Source organism: Telmatherina bonti (genome assembly GCF_933228915.1).
Source record: "Telmatherina bonti genome assembly, chromosome: 8".
Taxonomy (NCBI): domain Eukaryota; kingdom Metazoa; phylum Chordata; class Actinopteri; order Atheriniformes; family Telmatherinidae; genus Telmatherina; species Telmatherina bonti.
Window position 1 is genome coordinate 32636550 of NC_136626.1, and position 16253 is coordinate 32652802.

At 39.1% G+C, this 16253-nt stretch overlaps 1 protein-coding gene across 1 annotated transcript; it reads left to right on the top strand.

The window, feature by feature from the left end:
• Window positions 1–1040: 1040 nt before the first annotated feature.
• tomm70a (translocase of outer mitochondrial membrane 70 homolog A) lies at window positions 1041–15213 on the top strand. The gene is made up of 12 exons (XM_079245528.1): window positions 1041–1313; window positions 3417–3590; window positions 3982–4108; window positions 4208–4317; window positions 4401–4549; window positions 8967–9174; window positions 9352–9486; window positions 10401–10508; window positions 10662–10778; window positions 12874–12971; window positions 13069–13191; window positions 13284–15213. Exons 1-12 carry the CDS (start codon window positions 1086–1088, stop codon window positions 13435–13437), a joined length of 1731 nt encoding a protein of 576 aa, XP_079101654.1. The 5' UTR covers window positions 1041–1085; the 3' UTR covers window positions 13438–15213.
• The last annotated feature ends 1040 nt before the right edge of the window (window positions 15214–16253 follow it).

Below are 16253 nucleotides of genomic sequence, written 5' to 3' on the forward strand. Positions count from 1 at the left end.
TTCCTGATGTGGCCATAGTTCGTGATGGCTACATCAGTCACAGCAAGGATCACAATGTCCTGTGGGGTTGGTATTACCATTTTGTTGGCTGTCTATGGAAGTCACACTGGATCTTAATTTGATTGTTCTGCACCACATTAGGAGGGGTTTTTGATTTTCCTATTATAAGTTATTTAATTAATATTCTGCACAAATGCTCCTGAACACTATACTGGTTAATGGGCTATGGCATGACATGTATTCCTTATATACCTGTACATATGTTGATAAAATAATTAAAAACAAAATGTATATAGGAATACATGCAATGTACCCTCAGCATTTTGAAGTTGCTTTTTAGATGAAGAAGCAGGAAAGTTAGAGGGCAAGAGGCAGCAACATGGCCATCTGGTGGTTGTATTCAAACTGGACATGTCAAACAAACGTTTGGTAGTTTTATAATAAAAAACACTCGAAATGACTTTCTGATGTTTATTCATTTGCTTTATTTATTATTATTATTATTATTATTATTATTATTATTATTATTATTATTATTATTATTATTATTATTATTAATAATAATAATAATAATAATAATATATTAAATAATATAATAAATATATAATAAATGATAAATCCATTAATGATAATATTTATTTTTTATTTTGATTTATTTGATTGATGTTTATTCTGACATTTATTTATTTTGACTAGTAAAAAATGTTATTTTATATTTTTTTCCACAGAAGTTAAACATATAACATGCAGATGTGCTCTGACTCGCTTTAACCTTTGATCCTAGATCCCTTTGTGGAAACAAACTGGCTGAAATATGTAGGTTGATTTTGTGCAGTTTGTTTAAATTTTCAATTTCATGTAATCTTTTAAATTTATTTTTAAAAGTAGGTATTTAAAGCTAGTCCTGTTTTTACATAGTCTATAAATCACAATAGTGTCGGTAGGGGGCAGTGTTGCGCCTTGCAGAACGCAACCTGCCATTTATCTAATCGCAGAAGAAGAACAGTCTCCTCTCCCTCACGCTGTCAGGTGGTGCTTACTGGTCGTACTGGCTGGAGAACCATTGCTAGGTCCAGTTGTAGATCATGGCTGCTTCTAAGCCAGTCGAGCCCCAGTCCGGGACTGGGCTACCCCGCTGGCAGCTGGCACTGCTAGTCGGGACCCCCATCGTACTGGGAGTGGGAGCGGTTTACCTCTGGAACCGGAGCCGGACGAAGCAGAGGAAAGGAACCGGGGAGCGGAAAACACCAGAAGGCAGCGCCAGTCCCGTTCAGGGCCAGGACGGTGCAGCTCGAACCGAGCAGGAGAACATGGTACTACAGCCACAGTCTGTAGAGTTTCCGTGGTTTTAGAGTATATGCTGCTTTCTTCTAATGTTTTCCATTCATACTGTTGGTTTAAAGGGCTTTCTGCACATGTCATTGCCGTATTAGTCAGTTCAAGGACGCTGTCGCGGCTAGGCCGACCGCCGCCGGTGCTTTACTCTGGATTAGCACTTTAGCTTGTGTTATCATTACCATTTTAACTAATATTATTGTTGTCTTACATTAAGCACATGTAAAATAGCTGCATACTGTAGAAAGTTATACTATGATTAGCGCTTGTGTGATTTTTAATGTAGGTGAAGAGTTTTGTAACGTGTTACAGGAGCTTGCTAACTGGCTAACGCAGCAGCAGCGTAAAGATGGGCGGAGGTGTCTGTCATCTAAATCAGTCTGTTATAGGATAAAATCATTGATTAAATTTATAGTTTAACCTCGCTTTCAATAATGGGCTTAGAGCTAAATTCTTTATTTACTAGTTGTTAATTGTAATCTAAATCAGTCTGTTTAAAGATAAATTAATTGATTAAATCTATACTTTCACTTCGCTGTCAATTCAATTTTTTCAATTCAACTTTATTTATAGAGCGTCAAATCATGGAAATGCCATCTCAAGACGCTTTAAAGAAGGGAAAAAAAACATATGAAAGCTAATTCATAATAGCTTATGTATATATATGTATGTATGTATGTATATGTCAATAATGGGCTAAGAGCTAAATTAGTCTTTATTAACCAGTTGTTGATAATTATATAAATGTTCAAAAATGTATTTTTAAGTGTATATCATTTTACAACTGCATGTTTTTTTTTAGTAGTTGTGTTTTCAGTCTAACCCAGACCTTTGTCTTTATTAAAGTTGCATTTTGATATTAGTGCGAATTAATAAGATATTCAAACATGTGCCACCTAGGAGGCACATGTTTGACTGATCAGGAACTGGGCCTGAGGGTGCATGTGTTTGGTCACACCTGTCACGGAGTGTGTGGTTTCTTTCTGATGTTGCTAGTAATAACAGACTCAAACCAGCCTGCTGCACAAATGAGTAATCTGTGTTTATCGTTAACATGAGTTACAACCTTGTAGATACAGGAAGCAGTCCTTATTTATACAGTGTTTTTATTTGAAGGTTTCACTTTAATGTTGTGGAGGGAAAAACATTTAATCTTGGTTTGACTTAATGTGACATACCTAATTCTCTTGTAAGCAATATACATGTATAGTAAGTAATAGATGTTTTGGTTGCTGTAGATTTGTACCAGTTCTATAAAACTACCGTGTACTTGAGCTGCCTAATGCATAATTATTTCAATACATTGAAGATGTGAAGAAGCTTCTGCACCTCAGATTAGAACATGGCTTTAACACATCGTCCCTTTTTGTAGGGGTGAGTTTTCTTTCTCTAACATTGCTGCAAAAGCAGTAGCATTGGGGGAGCAGTATTGAGAATGCTGTTGAAAGGTGGAGGCTCATGGGACAGCCGTCTGTCCCAGCTTACTGTAACCAGTGAGGGAGAAAGTTACAAGCCTTCAGCTTGCAGGCTGTCCATTCATTCATTCATTCATTCATTCATTCATTCATTATCCTAACTGCGATGAAGGGTCGTGGGGAAGCTGGAGCCTATCCCAGCAGTCTTTGGGCGAAAGGCAGGGTACACCCTGGACAGCTCGCCAGTCCATCGCAGGGATTTCAAGTTAATAAAAATAATTTTTTTTAAAAATGAGCTTATCTAAGAAATATGCTATTTTAGATACATTTATCTGAAATATTAAAATATTAAGATATTAATTCAGAGAAAGCTTTTCTTTTTGTTCAAGAAGAAAAATGTTTGAGCATGACTTACCCATGTTTACCTGGGATCATATATCTTCCTATGTTCCTGATCTCATCACTGTGTCAATATGCCAAATTAAATGACACACAATCCTACTCACTATAGGTATCGGTGAAATTAACGTGCGCATCTCTCTATGCGACTGAACGCTTTGCTTCAAAACTATTGTTGAGTGTTAGCTCTTGGTCCAGTTCAGTTCCAGTTCTGAGTCACACAAAGTGTTAAATCAATAATCCTCGTCTTCTCTCTGTCTCATCTAGAGCCCTTTGGATCGGGCCCAAGCAGCGAAGAACAAGGGCAACAAGTACTTCAAGGCCGGAAAGTATGACAATGCCATCCAGTGCTACACAGAGGCCATTGCTCTCTGCCCCACCGAACAGAAGGCTGACTTGTCAACATTTTACCAGAACAGAGCAGCAGCCTATGAACAGCAGGTTGGCATCTTCTCTATATGTACACCATTGTAAAAAAAAAAAAAAAAAAAAAAGTCGCCTGATAAATTACTCAAACGCTTCTTATTAACATATTTTCCCCATCAGTGTTCGCTGACCTGATGCATGAGCAAAGCGATTGGTCGCTACACTGTTATCTGAAAAGGTTCCTCTGTGTTTAAAATGCTCCTCTATTCTTTCATTTACAAGCCAGAGGAAAGGTCATGTATCAGTGGTTACTGATGTTGGGTTATCGTGTACGCAGGCTGCAGGCAAATCATCAACATTACTCTCCTTCATGTGTGACTTTGTGTCTGCTGAAGGATGAAGAAACTGCCAGCAGTGTTACAGCAAACGTTCATTAAAGTGTAACTGGGCTTAACTGTGATTTCAGTCGAGATGGACGGAAGTCGTACAGGACTGCTCTCAGGCTGTGGAACTGAATCCACGTTACATCAAGGCCCTGTTCAGGAGGGCCAAAGCACTTGAGAAACTTGACAATAAGAAGGAATGCCTAGAGGGTAAGACTTTATCGTTCCTGAAAATAAAATGCTCTTTTTAAAGCTTATAATAAAATATGTGACTCTGAGGGTTAATTTTACTCTTCCTGCGCTCTCCAGATGTCACAGCGGTGTGTATTCTCGAGGCCTTTCAGAACCAACAGAGCATGCTGCTTGCAGACAAAGTGTTGAAACAGCTTGGAAAAGAGAAGGCCAAAGAGAAATACAAGGTAATTCTTTAAACTACTTTGTTTTCTTTCCCTGTAAAAAGTGTTTATTAATGTTTTTCCTCTCCCCAAACTGTCCCTTGCAGAATCGTGAGCCAATGATGCCTTCTCCTCAGTTCATCAAGTCATACTTCAGCTCATTCACCGACGACATCATCTCCCAGCCCCTGCAGAAGGGTGAGAAAAAAGATGAAGACAAGGACAAGGAGGGAGAAGCGGCTGAAGTAACGGAGAGGTCAGAATATTTTCTACATACAAACTTTCTTCATGAAACTTGCGAGTTAGAGAAGCTGGTGTAGGAGGAAAAAGCTGTAGAAACCCTGTTTATTGCTTTTATACGTGCTCCAGAAGGATTTAACTCGGACTGGTGGGTTGAGTTGAGAATGCTACCTCAGGAAGAGTGGTGACAAGGAAAACTGTTGCTTGTTTTCTTCTTCGCAGGATTTGTTCAGCAATTTCTATGGTTGTTTAGAAAAGGAAGAAATCAGAAGTTTTTATTACAGTCGTAGTTTCATGTTTTCATTTTGTAGGCCTGTTAGAAAAAGATGAACATCTTCACCTCTTTCGTTGCATCTGCCATACTTTACATTCCTGCTGCTCCTTGTGTTGCTTTTCCTCTGTTTGCTTTATTTTCCGTCCCCCTGTCTTTGAAGCTGCTGTTGTAAGAAGTCCAGTCTGATCAGACTGGCGGCCGACAGGTGCTCGTTCTTTCTTGGGGACATGCTAAGCGTGCTGCACCTGTGTTTCATGTCCATGTAGACAAGTATGTAAGGAAAATCTTAGACAGCAAATGTATCAGGCATTACAAGAGCACAATTTTATGTGGGTCCGAATAACCCCTGAATCTTGTGTTTTATATTCACAAAACTCTAAAGGAACCAAACCAAAAAGCACAAATTGGTCTTATAAAGTTTATTTTCATCGGTAAAATTGTTCACATGAACAACCTCAGTTCTAAAAGAGTTACATAAAGTATTAAAACTGCAGCAATTTTCAAATATCTTAAATCTGTGGGTGTAAGGAAGACCAGGGGCGTCATTTATAAAACTGTGCGAAGCAACGATGACAACAGGTGGTGTACGTACGGAACTTCCTGATTCATAAAGCAGTGTGCACGCACGTCTCACACCTGTTTCGCTTTATAAATCAGAATCAAGACTAAATTATGCGCATGTGAGGGAACATTTTGTCACGCCCACATGTCGGCTATAAAAGGTCAGGTGAACACTCCTGATAAATATTAATCGATCTCATTTTCATGACGGTTCAGCGGGGGAAAAAGCAAAAAAGAGGAAATTTCTGCAATATAAGGTAGAAATTCTAATTGAAAAGGTTGTGAAATGTCAAAATATTTTATCTGGTGGAGACGGGGTGGACATCAGCACTGCCAGAAAGGCAGAGGAGCGTCAGCAGGTGACGGATGCTGTCAATGTGTCTCATTAGACCGCCGGACTTATCCAGAAAGTAAAAACCAGGGGGGTCACCAGGGGGGGAAGGGGTGGTGTGGGGGCTGCTCCTTACGACCACATATTAGGAGCTGGCGGGGAAAATACGAGTCCAGAGATACGCTGGAACTAAATACGCCAAATGCTCCTTTGCTTTACTTTATAAAATAAACGCACACAAATGAGGCGTTTCTGACTGCAGTTTATTTATTGTTAAAATCCTGGTGTTGCTGTTTGTTGCAGCGCTGCACCTTAGTGGGAGAGGGGGAGGCCAGTGGTTCCACCTTGTGCCCCCCAGCAGGTGTGTCCTCACAGAGGAGGAGGTGCAGGAGATGGGGAGGAATAAACACCACCCTGACAGAAATGACACTAAAAGATAAACTTGTGAATAAATCAGAATTCTCCACCTCTGATGTGTTGCATCACTTCTAGACGTAAAGCAGCAGTTTGGTTCCAACGTGAGAGGATGATTGACAACACAATCATTCAGATTGGATGATTGTTCAGGTGAACGCAGGTGAAGCGTTGACGCCATTTAGTACCATGTTATGTAGCGCCTCCACTATCTGAACACATCTGCAGCTGTACAACAGGTTTCTTCCTGTGCACCTCCGCCTGCCTCCACCTGGCCGATGGCCGCTACACCACGGCGTGTCTGGTTGTGGAGAACATAGTTCTGTTACTCTGCACTCTGGGTTGGGAAGAGGAGTGATCAGCCCCAACCTCTCAGTCACTTCCCTTTGGAAGGTGCCGGCTCGACTCCAGAATCTCCAACTCCTCCGCAGGGACAGATAAGCCGCTGTGCGCCTTTACGCATTTGGGTTCATTTTATATCCAACCATCACTTCATGTTCTGTACATCTACAGGTTGTCATGATCAGCCTGATGATGGGCGACCACGTCATTTTAATGCAATTATTCATTTAGACTTTTATTATTATGGCAGCTTCTGTATGACTTAATAACTGTGTGAAATGGTTTTTATAACACGTAGAACTGCTTCGTTTCAGAACAGATTTTAGTGGTTGACGTCTTACGTGGTGGAGGAACAAATCAAATGTGCATTTTCTTTTCTTATTATTTGTTGCAAACGCTGTTAATGTACAACATTCTGCGTAAAAGTTTCTATTTGATTTTGAACAAATGTCTCAAATTTCCCACCATTTCTTTGGTTTTGTTTTCTGCCTTTGGTGTCGTCGTTTCACGTTTCTCCAGATGTTGTGCGTACGCCAGGGTCAGAGTTGGCGTGGAAGTAGGGACGTTTTACCGCCAAGTCGTGTTTTGATAAATCCCAAAAGTTGACTATAATTGGCGTACGCCGGGTTTTGTGCGTGCAACAGCTTCGTAAATGAGGCCCCTGGTCTGTTATCTGTGCTGTTAGCTGCTCAACAGTCCTGGTTCTTTGCTATATTTCCTTTTTATGATGCACTAAATGCTTTGTGTTGGTGAAAGGTCTGGACTGCAGGCAGGTCAGTTCTGCAGCTGGACTTTTCTCCTGTGCACTCTCAAAAATAGAGGTACAAGATAAGGGCATTTCTGTACCTAGGTACATTTTAAAGAAATGTTCTCTCAAAAGTACAATACTGGTCTTTAAGAGACCAGAAACACACCTTCAGAGTACGAAAAAGGGTTCAAAGTGACATAAAGTACAAATTTGTACCATTTCGACCATAAGGGTACCTGCAGCATTGAAAAATGTAATGTTAATGGCTGTAATGTTACAAACTAGAGCAGAGTTGAGTGATGACAGTAGTATGACTTAACAGTCATTTACTACACCAGACAATGAAGGTCAGATGCTGCAAACTAAGTGTATGGCTGGTCAGTATTTTGAGTTTTTGAAGATTATTTCTATATAAAGATGACTTCTGCACGGATTTTTTCTATAAGCACTTTACTTGATCTCAGTGCAGCCTTTAATATATTGATTTTACTTAATAGGCTTAAAGTTTCAGCTGGCGTGTCTGGTCCTGTTTTAGGCTGTTTTATCTCTTTATCTGATGGGCCTTTGTGTCTTCTGTACAACAAGTTCCTCTCTTACGCCGCCTCTCTGACCTGTGAGGTTCCTCAGGGTTCAGTATTTTCTTTCAGCATGCTCTCCACCATTGACATCATTCACCCTTTTGATGACATTTTTTATCACCTCTGCCAAGGTGGAGGGAATTTCTTCATCTGTCTGTGTGTTGGAAACATAACTCAAAATGTTACGGCTAAATTGTGATGAAATTTTCAGGAAATCTCAGAAATGGAACAAGTATTTATGGTTTGGGGGAAGTCCAGATTGCTGCCTGGATCCAAGTTTTTTTTTTTTTTCCAAGGATTTTTCCCCATTGGGTAGATAAGGTTTATTTTGTCACTATCTCAAGTATAGTGCCCACAATCATGGTCAATAAAAACTTACAAAGGCTTGGCAGAGGTCTGCACGCTCTGAGTGCTGCTGGTTGTTTCTGTGCTGATTGCAGTCTGCTGATGGCTCTAAGCCTCAGCAGTTGGATTGTCTGTTCTCCCTAGTCCTCTGTTTAACCCAGATTAGTGATTAGTGGCTTTCTCGTCATTGTCTGGTTTTAAACGTCAACAAGACTGAGACCAGGTTATAGCTCCTCCTGAACTATATGCTGAATTCAGTCCAGCTTGCTTAATTTTGTTCACCATCCAGAATCTTGGTTTTAACCTGAAAAACACACTGTTGCTGCATATCTTCGTTCACAGGCTCAGTTTGGTAGCTATTGCTGTGAATAAGTAAAAACCAAATCTGTTGCATCACTGCAGCTACGATTTGTTGCCTGTGTGGAGTTAAACAAAGGTTTTTATTGAGAATCTTATTGATTTTTTTACATTTGTAACTACTTGTTAAAATTTTTAATTGGATTTCATGCAACTTGATCATATTTATTTTTATTCTTTCTGCGTGCATCGCTGTGATTGTAAAAAGAACTAAATAAAATACACTTGCTTACATTTCAGATGTGCAACTTGTCAGTTCTGTAAACACAAAAACATCCATTTATCATGCAAGATGCAGGTTTTTTCCTGAGAAACTGGTTTATGAGATGTGCAAGTCATTGCATTATGTTTATATTTATACAGAATCCCACATTTTTTAAATGAAATGTTTACATTAGTGCATTTCATTGAGGGGAAAAAAAAAAGTTTGGAAACACCTGCAGATGAATTAAACCTTTTTTTTCTGTTTCTGATTTTCTTTAGCTCTGGCTACCTGAAGGCGAAGCAGTACATGGAGGAGGAGAATTATGACAAAATCATCAGCGAATGCACCAAAGAGATCGAGTCAGGAGGCAGATACGTAGCAGAGGCTCTGCTGCTGCGAGCCACTTTCTACCTGCTGATCGGTAACGCTACCGCAGCTCAACCAGATCTGGACCGAGTGATCAACATGCAGGATGCCAACGTAAAGGTAGTGTGTTCCCTGTGATTGGGGAAATATCACCACTGTAAACTCATTGCTTTTAATTGGGATTCATGTAATCTAAAGGAATATAAAGTGGATTTTAACTTCTAGATTAATGTAATTTTGTGAACATTATCAGAAATGCAGCCATGTGACAGCCTCTCTCTCTCCTAACCCTCACAGTTACGAGCCAACGCTCTGATCAAGCGAGGCAGCATGTACATGCAGCAACAGCAGCCAGTGCTCTCCACGCAGGATTTCAACATGGCTGCAGAGATCGACACACGCAACCCTGACGTGTATCACCACAGGGGTCAGGTATGAGTGTTTTTATAGGGTCATATGAAATTTGTTTACATTTTGTTTTCATGTTCCAGATTTTTTTGTTAATTTATTTGAGGAACAGCAGAAAACGTAAATAACAGATCATGTCCACACATGAGGAAATTCCACATTTTACAATTTATTCCAGTTTTATTGTCAAATTCTGTTTTCCACGTCACAGAAGTCATAGTGTAGTCAGCTTTATTTATAAGCACTTTTGAAAACAATACCTGCTGACCAAACAGCTAAGAATGACAAAATAGAAATATAAAATAAAAAGGGGGACCAAACAATCAACAGATAAAAGAGAAATATAAAAGATTATAAAAAAAACAAACATAAACCAAATAATTGGTTAAAAAATGCCAAAGCTCAGTCTTGATGGTAAAAATGAGTCTTTAAACAAAGTTTTAAAATGTCCACAGAGGTGAGGTCTTAATTAAAAAGGGGAGTCTGTTCCACAGTTTGGGGGCAACAAACAGAAACGGCTCTTTCCCGTCTTAATTTCAGCCGGGATATGACCGGTCAGCAGATCTCACTGATCTCGGAGCAGCATGTAGGTTTAAAAGATCTGTAAGAGAAGTTGAACTTGGTCCAGCAACTTGGACAGAAAAGGCAGCTTTGAGACCATCGTGAAGTTTGACTGAACCGTAGGATCCAGATTCAGCTTTTTAACAAGAGCCTGAACAGCTCACTGAAGCTGGAAAAGGGCAACCTCAGATCTAAGACTGAGATTTATCAGGGACAACTGGCGCCATCTCGCTACAACTAATCACAGGCTCCCAGTTTATCTCATTTTGGTGTTGAGTAACAGCCACCAACTTGGTGTTTATGATGTCGCACCTGTGATGTAAGACAACAATGTGATGCTGGACATGTTTTGACAAGACCTTCGTATTCGCTCGCAGCTGAAGATCCTGCTGGATCAGGTTGACGAGGCGGTGGGAGACTTTGATGAGTGCATCCTGCTCAGACCCGACTCTGCTCTGGCACAGGCACAGAAGTGCTTCGCGCTCGTAAGTCATGACCTTAAGATACATGTTTCCTTGACAACGAGCTAGCTTTAATTTCTAATTGATTTTATCTGCCAAAGTTTACAGAAAAAACTGTTTTTGGTATATTTTAATAACTGCAGATTTATTCTTTTTTCTCTCCATCATGGCCTCCAGTACAGACAAGCTTATACTGGAAACAACCCAGCACAGGTGCAGACGGCCATGAACGGCTTTGAAGATGTAATCAGAAGGTTTCCAAAATGTGCAGAGGGATATGCTCTTTATGCCCAGGTATGAAATCAACAACTTGAAGGTTGTTTTTTTTTGGTTTTTTTTTTAATGATTAATATTTTAAAACGTTGATAAAGAAAATTGTGATGCTAATGAACATCTGCTGCAGCTTCTATTAAATTAGGAAAGCTTAACATGATGATTGTAACATTTCTGGGAACTAAAGTGAGACCAGTGTTTCTCACTTTGTAATGTCTTCTGCATGGCGCCCTGCTGTTCCAGGCCATCACGATGCTTTCTCTCCTGCAATGTTTTGTTCATGCCCTGTTAGACATTTCTGCCAGAAGCTTTTTTTTTTTTTTTTTTAAATCCAGTCAGATTTTTATAATATAATCATTTTCATACCCACCTCTGTCTCTTAACTGACTGTAAAGATATTATATAATCTGGGTTGACACTTCTGTGAAGAGCAAGCCCACCCCTGAGCACTTGGCAACACAGGAAAGGCTCAGATCTTTGTAGGCCGGGGTCCATGCTGCATCCATAAGGCTGCAGTGCATGGCCCCCTCCAGTCACCCAGACAAAGGGGATCTCCATGACAACAACCCCGCAGACAAATCAGGCAAATCTTGTGGCATACCCGCTCCTCATGAGGGAAAACTGGTTTAAAGCAGTAAAAACCAAGATAAAATAAACCTAAACACGATTAAATTGGTGATAAGTATGAAAGGATAGCTAAAAACAGAAGTTCATAAAACAGTTTATGAAAAGTAAAACCAAACATAAAAAAGTAGGGGGAAAAAAGGAAAAAAGACAGTTAAATAAGTAACATAGGTTTTCAACGATCGTAAAAATAAAAGGGTGCAATTATTTTCTTTTCTTTGCAGTTTCCTCTCCTGCTGTCTTCAGCTGCTAATCGAGCGTCTCTGGCGTTGCAGCGCTGTGCTGTAAACTCCTCCCACAGCCGCTTTGCTTTCATTCAGACACTGTTGCCAACTTGGCGACTTTCTCGCTAAATCTAGCGGCTTTTACTGGAGTTATTAGAGACTTTTCTGGTGTTTTGGCGACTGACTTGAAGACACATATTGTTCTGCAGTTACTGTAAGGAAGGAGCAGCGGGAGCCTCTCCCGTCCTAAAGCACTCCCAGGCGGCCAGTCTCAGTCGGCTCCGGCTGCAGGTCAATGTAGAATAACTGCAGTAGGTTGTTGAAGTTCACCTAAACATAGTTTATACCATTGTCAGTGACAACTGGCTGCATTATTTTCATATAAACGCACACGTAGTTTAGCGAGTTAAATCACTATAATATCCCTCCTCACGGGGCGTTACCATAGCAACGCATTAATCAGCTGGTTCAGATCAGCTGACTTTTAACAGGTGAATGAGAGAAACGTGCTGCAGCCTGACAGCGGTTGTTTGGCATAAAAACTACATCCAGGCCAACATGAAATAGTTCCTATACTTTAGTATATTTAGCAAATGTTGTACAAAAGAAATACAAATTTGTTACAAAATGTTTCCTGTGTGGGACCTTGGCATAAGCGGATTAAACAACTTGAAACCATGCATTACATGTTATAATGCCTGATGCCGAGTCGAGAACACCGCGACGCGCAACATTGTTTAACCTTTACTTACAATTATCTATTCAGTTTACATGAGAATTTTTTACTTTGTCAAGACAAAGCTTCATGTTGTTTGTTTTCTAAAATCTGTGGAATCCTAAAGACAATGTTTAAAAGCCGTGGTTTAATGTTAACTATATTCATATAGTTAAAGATAACTGATAATCGTGTTAAATAATCGAGATCTCAATTTCAGTCAAAATAATCGTGATTAGAATTTTTGCCATAATCGAGCAGCCCTAGTCAGGACCCCATCTTTGGTAATGAATGGTATCAAAATACGGTACAAATACGGTTCTTATGAACCCTTAAGAATAAACACGTTTCTGTGCTGCGAAGGCATGGCTTTAGGGGGAAGTCTGAAGGAATGGGTTTAGACTTTTGAACTGTGAATTGTCAAAATGCAGCTGTTTCTAAGCGCTTTTCCAGGATCTCCTACTCTGCCTTTAATTTTAACCCATGTTCAGCAAGAAGACTAAGCATGAACAGTAATGTGTTTTAACAAATGATTGTTTTGTGTTCTTGTCAGGCTTTGACTGACCAGCAGCAGTTTGGAAAAGCTGATGAGATGTATGACAAGTGTATTGAACTGGAACCAGATAACGCTACTACATATGTTCACAAGGGGTTGGCACATTTTCCTTTTATTTTTGCAGCATCTTGAAAATAATTGTGGCTCTGATTTACCAGACTAGCTCTGTTGGTGATTGTTCAATGTGTCCAGGTTGTTGCAGCTGCAGTGGAAACAGGACCTGGACTTGGGTCTGGAGCTCATCAGTAAGGCCATTGAAATAGACAACAAATGTGACTTTGCCTATGAAACTATGGGAACCATTGAAGTTCAAAGGTGAGGTCAACAGTGAAACCAGAGCTGATATTTGTTCCTTTTTTTTTTTAAGTTATTCATTTAACCAGAATGTTACCTGCTTTGTTTTTCAGGGGCAACCTGGACAAGGCAATAGACATGTTTAATAAAGCAATCAACCTAGCCAAGTCGGAGATGGAGATGGCCCATTTGTACTCGTTATGCGATGCAGCGTACGCCCAAACAGAAGTGGCCAGGAAGTACGGGCTGAAACCTCCCACACTTTAACTTCTCAGCCTGCCCACCGTCAACCAGTCTTCGTTGCTGAATCTGTGTCTAAAGTGCAACTGTCTGACTTAACTTTGATTTGTTTAAAAGAAAAACTGGATATTATGGGGAAAACTAAGGAAGAACCCTGAATTTGTACTGTGTTTACATCATATTAAAGGGTTTGTTGTCACGGAAAAGTAGGATTTGTATTAATAATCAAGCTGAGACTATGATTCAGGTCTCTGGTCGGCTCACGGGTTTGTCAGGATGCAGGTTGGCATGTGCGATCTTGACCAGCACAGCTTTTTGCTGACACATAATTCAACCACAACGTTATTATCAAATCTTTTTATTACTCAGAATAAAGAGAGAAGTTGAGGAAAAAACACATGCACGACTATGTAACATCAGAAATATTTACCACCTGAGTGAAATGAAAGACAAGTGAAAAACGTGCCGTCTGCTGAACTGGTTCCTGACTGTAAGGCTTTTTGTGACGTTTCATTCGACAGAAAATACTGTGAGAGCTCTGCATAGTTCTAATGGACTGTTCACTTCTTAATTCATGCTGATCTAAAAGAAAAATTTCCCCAGTTGCTTCCATACGGTCACATACAATATTAATTCTGAATGCTAGATTTAAAAAAAATGAGAATAAAGTGAAAAATGTGTAATGTTTGTATTTGCCCTTCTGGAGGTGATTTCTTGGATGCAGACCCACCGATGGTCCCACTCAGATTTCATGTTTCAGTGATGGGTTTGCTTTTTTTTTTTCCTTTTTTATTTTCTAAAAGTTGTGCAGCATGTTCATATAAATGTAAATGAATGCTTGTGCTGTCTTGAACACTAGAAAAACTATTCTGAAACTTTTGTGCGGGACTTTCGATTAGAAAAACTTGGCTATTTTTATGTTTTTAATTTCTTTTTTACATTGCCGTTAACACAGGTGAATGGGTATTCAGTTAGTATTTGGGGTTTTTTCTTAACTCACGTTCATTTAGAAATGAAATTTATTTTCTATATTCTTCTGAATGTTTATTTTCATTAATCTATTCGGTTTAAAATGTTACGTTTTTTTGTTTTTTTTTTCGTCCTAATTTAAGAAAGAAATGTTCTTGTGAACTTGGCCTTATCGTTATCAGTCCACATTTACAGTCTTTGGTCCACATGCAGCCCTGAAGCGTCTCGGTACAGTGTCTGATTTGGTTATTGAGTTGCATCTGAACATTTATCTTAAAAATGAGCTTTTATTGATGACTTGTTCTACAACCACAGTGTTTGTTATTAAAAACCAATTTGAGCATCTCCTTACATCAGTGATTCTCTCTGTTGGCAGCAGTAAAGGCAAATTGTCATGTAATGTGTGATTACATAGTTGACCATATTGTGCTGCAGATGGTGAGGATGACAGCTTAGTTATTCTCAAACCCCAAAACCGGAGTTAACCTTCAAAGAAAGAGATGTAACCCTAAGTTTTCACTCTTTGATTAAAAAACATTTATTAGCAATGTGTACAATGACCAAAATGGAAGAGAATATGAAGCCTAATAAAGTTATTGTTCTTCAAATGAATTTTACCTGTTACTCATCCTGTCAACGCTTAACACATGTCCCGTTTTGCCAATTAGAAACCTAATTATGTTGTAATTCATTAGAATTCCTTGTATTTTATAAGATACAAATGTACATACCTCAGTATTTCTGACTTTTTTAAATTTATTTTTATGTGTTGTAATTTAAACTGAGTTGCAACTCTTAGTATTGCTGACTCTTTTTCTGTGCATACTTTAGTAATCACTGACAGTTTGAAGGAGGATATGGCCTTAAATGTTTACAAGTTCTCATGAAAGGTGCTAACTCCATTACTCTTTGTGGAAACCAGATTATTTTGGAATAAAGAAAAATGCCACCCGGCCATATGCAAAAAATAAATATAATGTAGATGTGACCATTATAAATTTTACTACAAAAGACCATTAAACAAACACAAAACCGAAATTGAAAAGTTCAGGAAACCTACACAGATCTAAGAAAAAAATGTGCACAGCAAGACTGATGCCAGTAATCCATTATCATCCATTACAGGAATATTCCAGAGCTGCTTCCTACTTGCATAATTCAAATACCACCAAAGCTAAGAAGGCTGCAATGCAACCATCACTGAATAAGATTCACAAGTTTTAACATGATGGCCATGAAAAAAATCAGGACTCTTTGTGGAAAGTTTTATGTAGTGACAGGATGAGATTGGCATAAATGGACCAATACTCCATCCTACACCACTGCTTGGACACCATCTAAAGCACTCATGGATGACAATAATAATGGGAAAACCTCTTTCCTTGCCCGATTTAAATCAAGTTAAGTACTTATGCACCCTTTACTCAACATTAAACTGTAACAAGAGAAAAGGAAGGATTTGTTTGACAACAGAAAATGAGGCTTTGGGTTCTACGGAGTCAAGAATCAAATGAGGGTGGGGAGCACGAGCTTTTACTGAGTAGAGGGTCTAAACACTTTATGGAATATCTCTGTCATTTTTATTTTATATATTTATTCTAAGAATATGTATGATCAAGTATGTTTGAAGCTTTATTTCTTTGTTTTGTATTTAACTGTAAGACTGAACTCCTTTTAACAAGGTCGGATTATCCAATGGGCATGATCCCATGGGCCATCATGCCCATTGGGGGCCCATGTGGGGCCCACGTAGGGTATACACTAGGGGCGGGAAAATCGAATTGAAAAATAAAAAATTGGATTTTTTTTGCTTCACAATTTTAAAATCTTTTTTTTTTTTTTTTTAAATTAAAAAACCCATTTTTCTCCAATAA

Coding starts and splice junctions, on each gene's coding strand:
- tomm70a (XM_079245528.1), top strand. CDS start 1,086: ATGGCTGCTTCTAAGCCAGTCGAGCCCCAGTCCGGGACTGGGCTACCC. Junction 1,314..3,416: donor GAACCGAGCAGGAGAACATG/GTACTACAGCCA, acceptor TGTCTCATCTAG/AGCCCTTTGGATCGGGCCCA. Junction 9,487..10,400: donor TGTATCACCACAGGGGTCAG/GTATGAGTGTTT, acceptor ATTCGCTCGCAG/CTGAAGATCCTGCTGGATCA.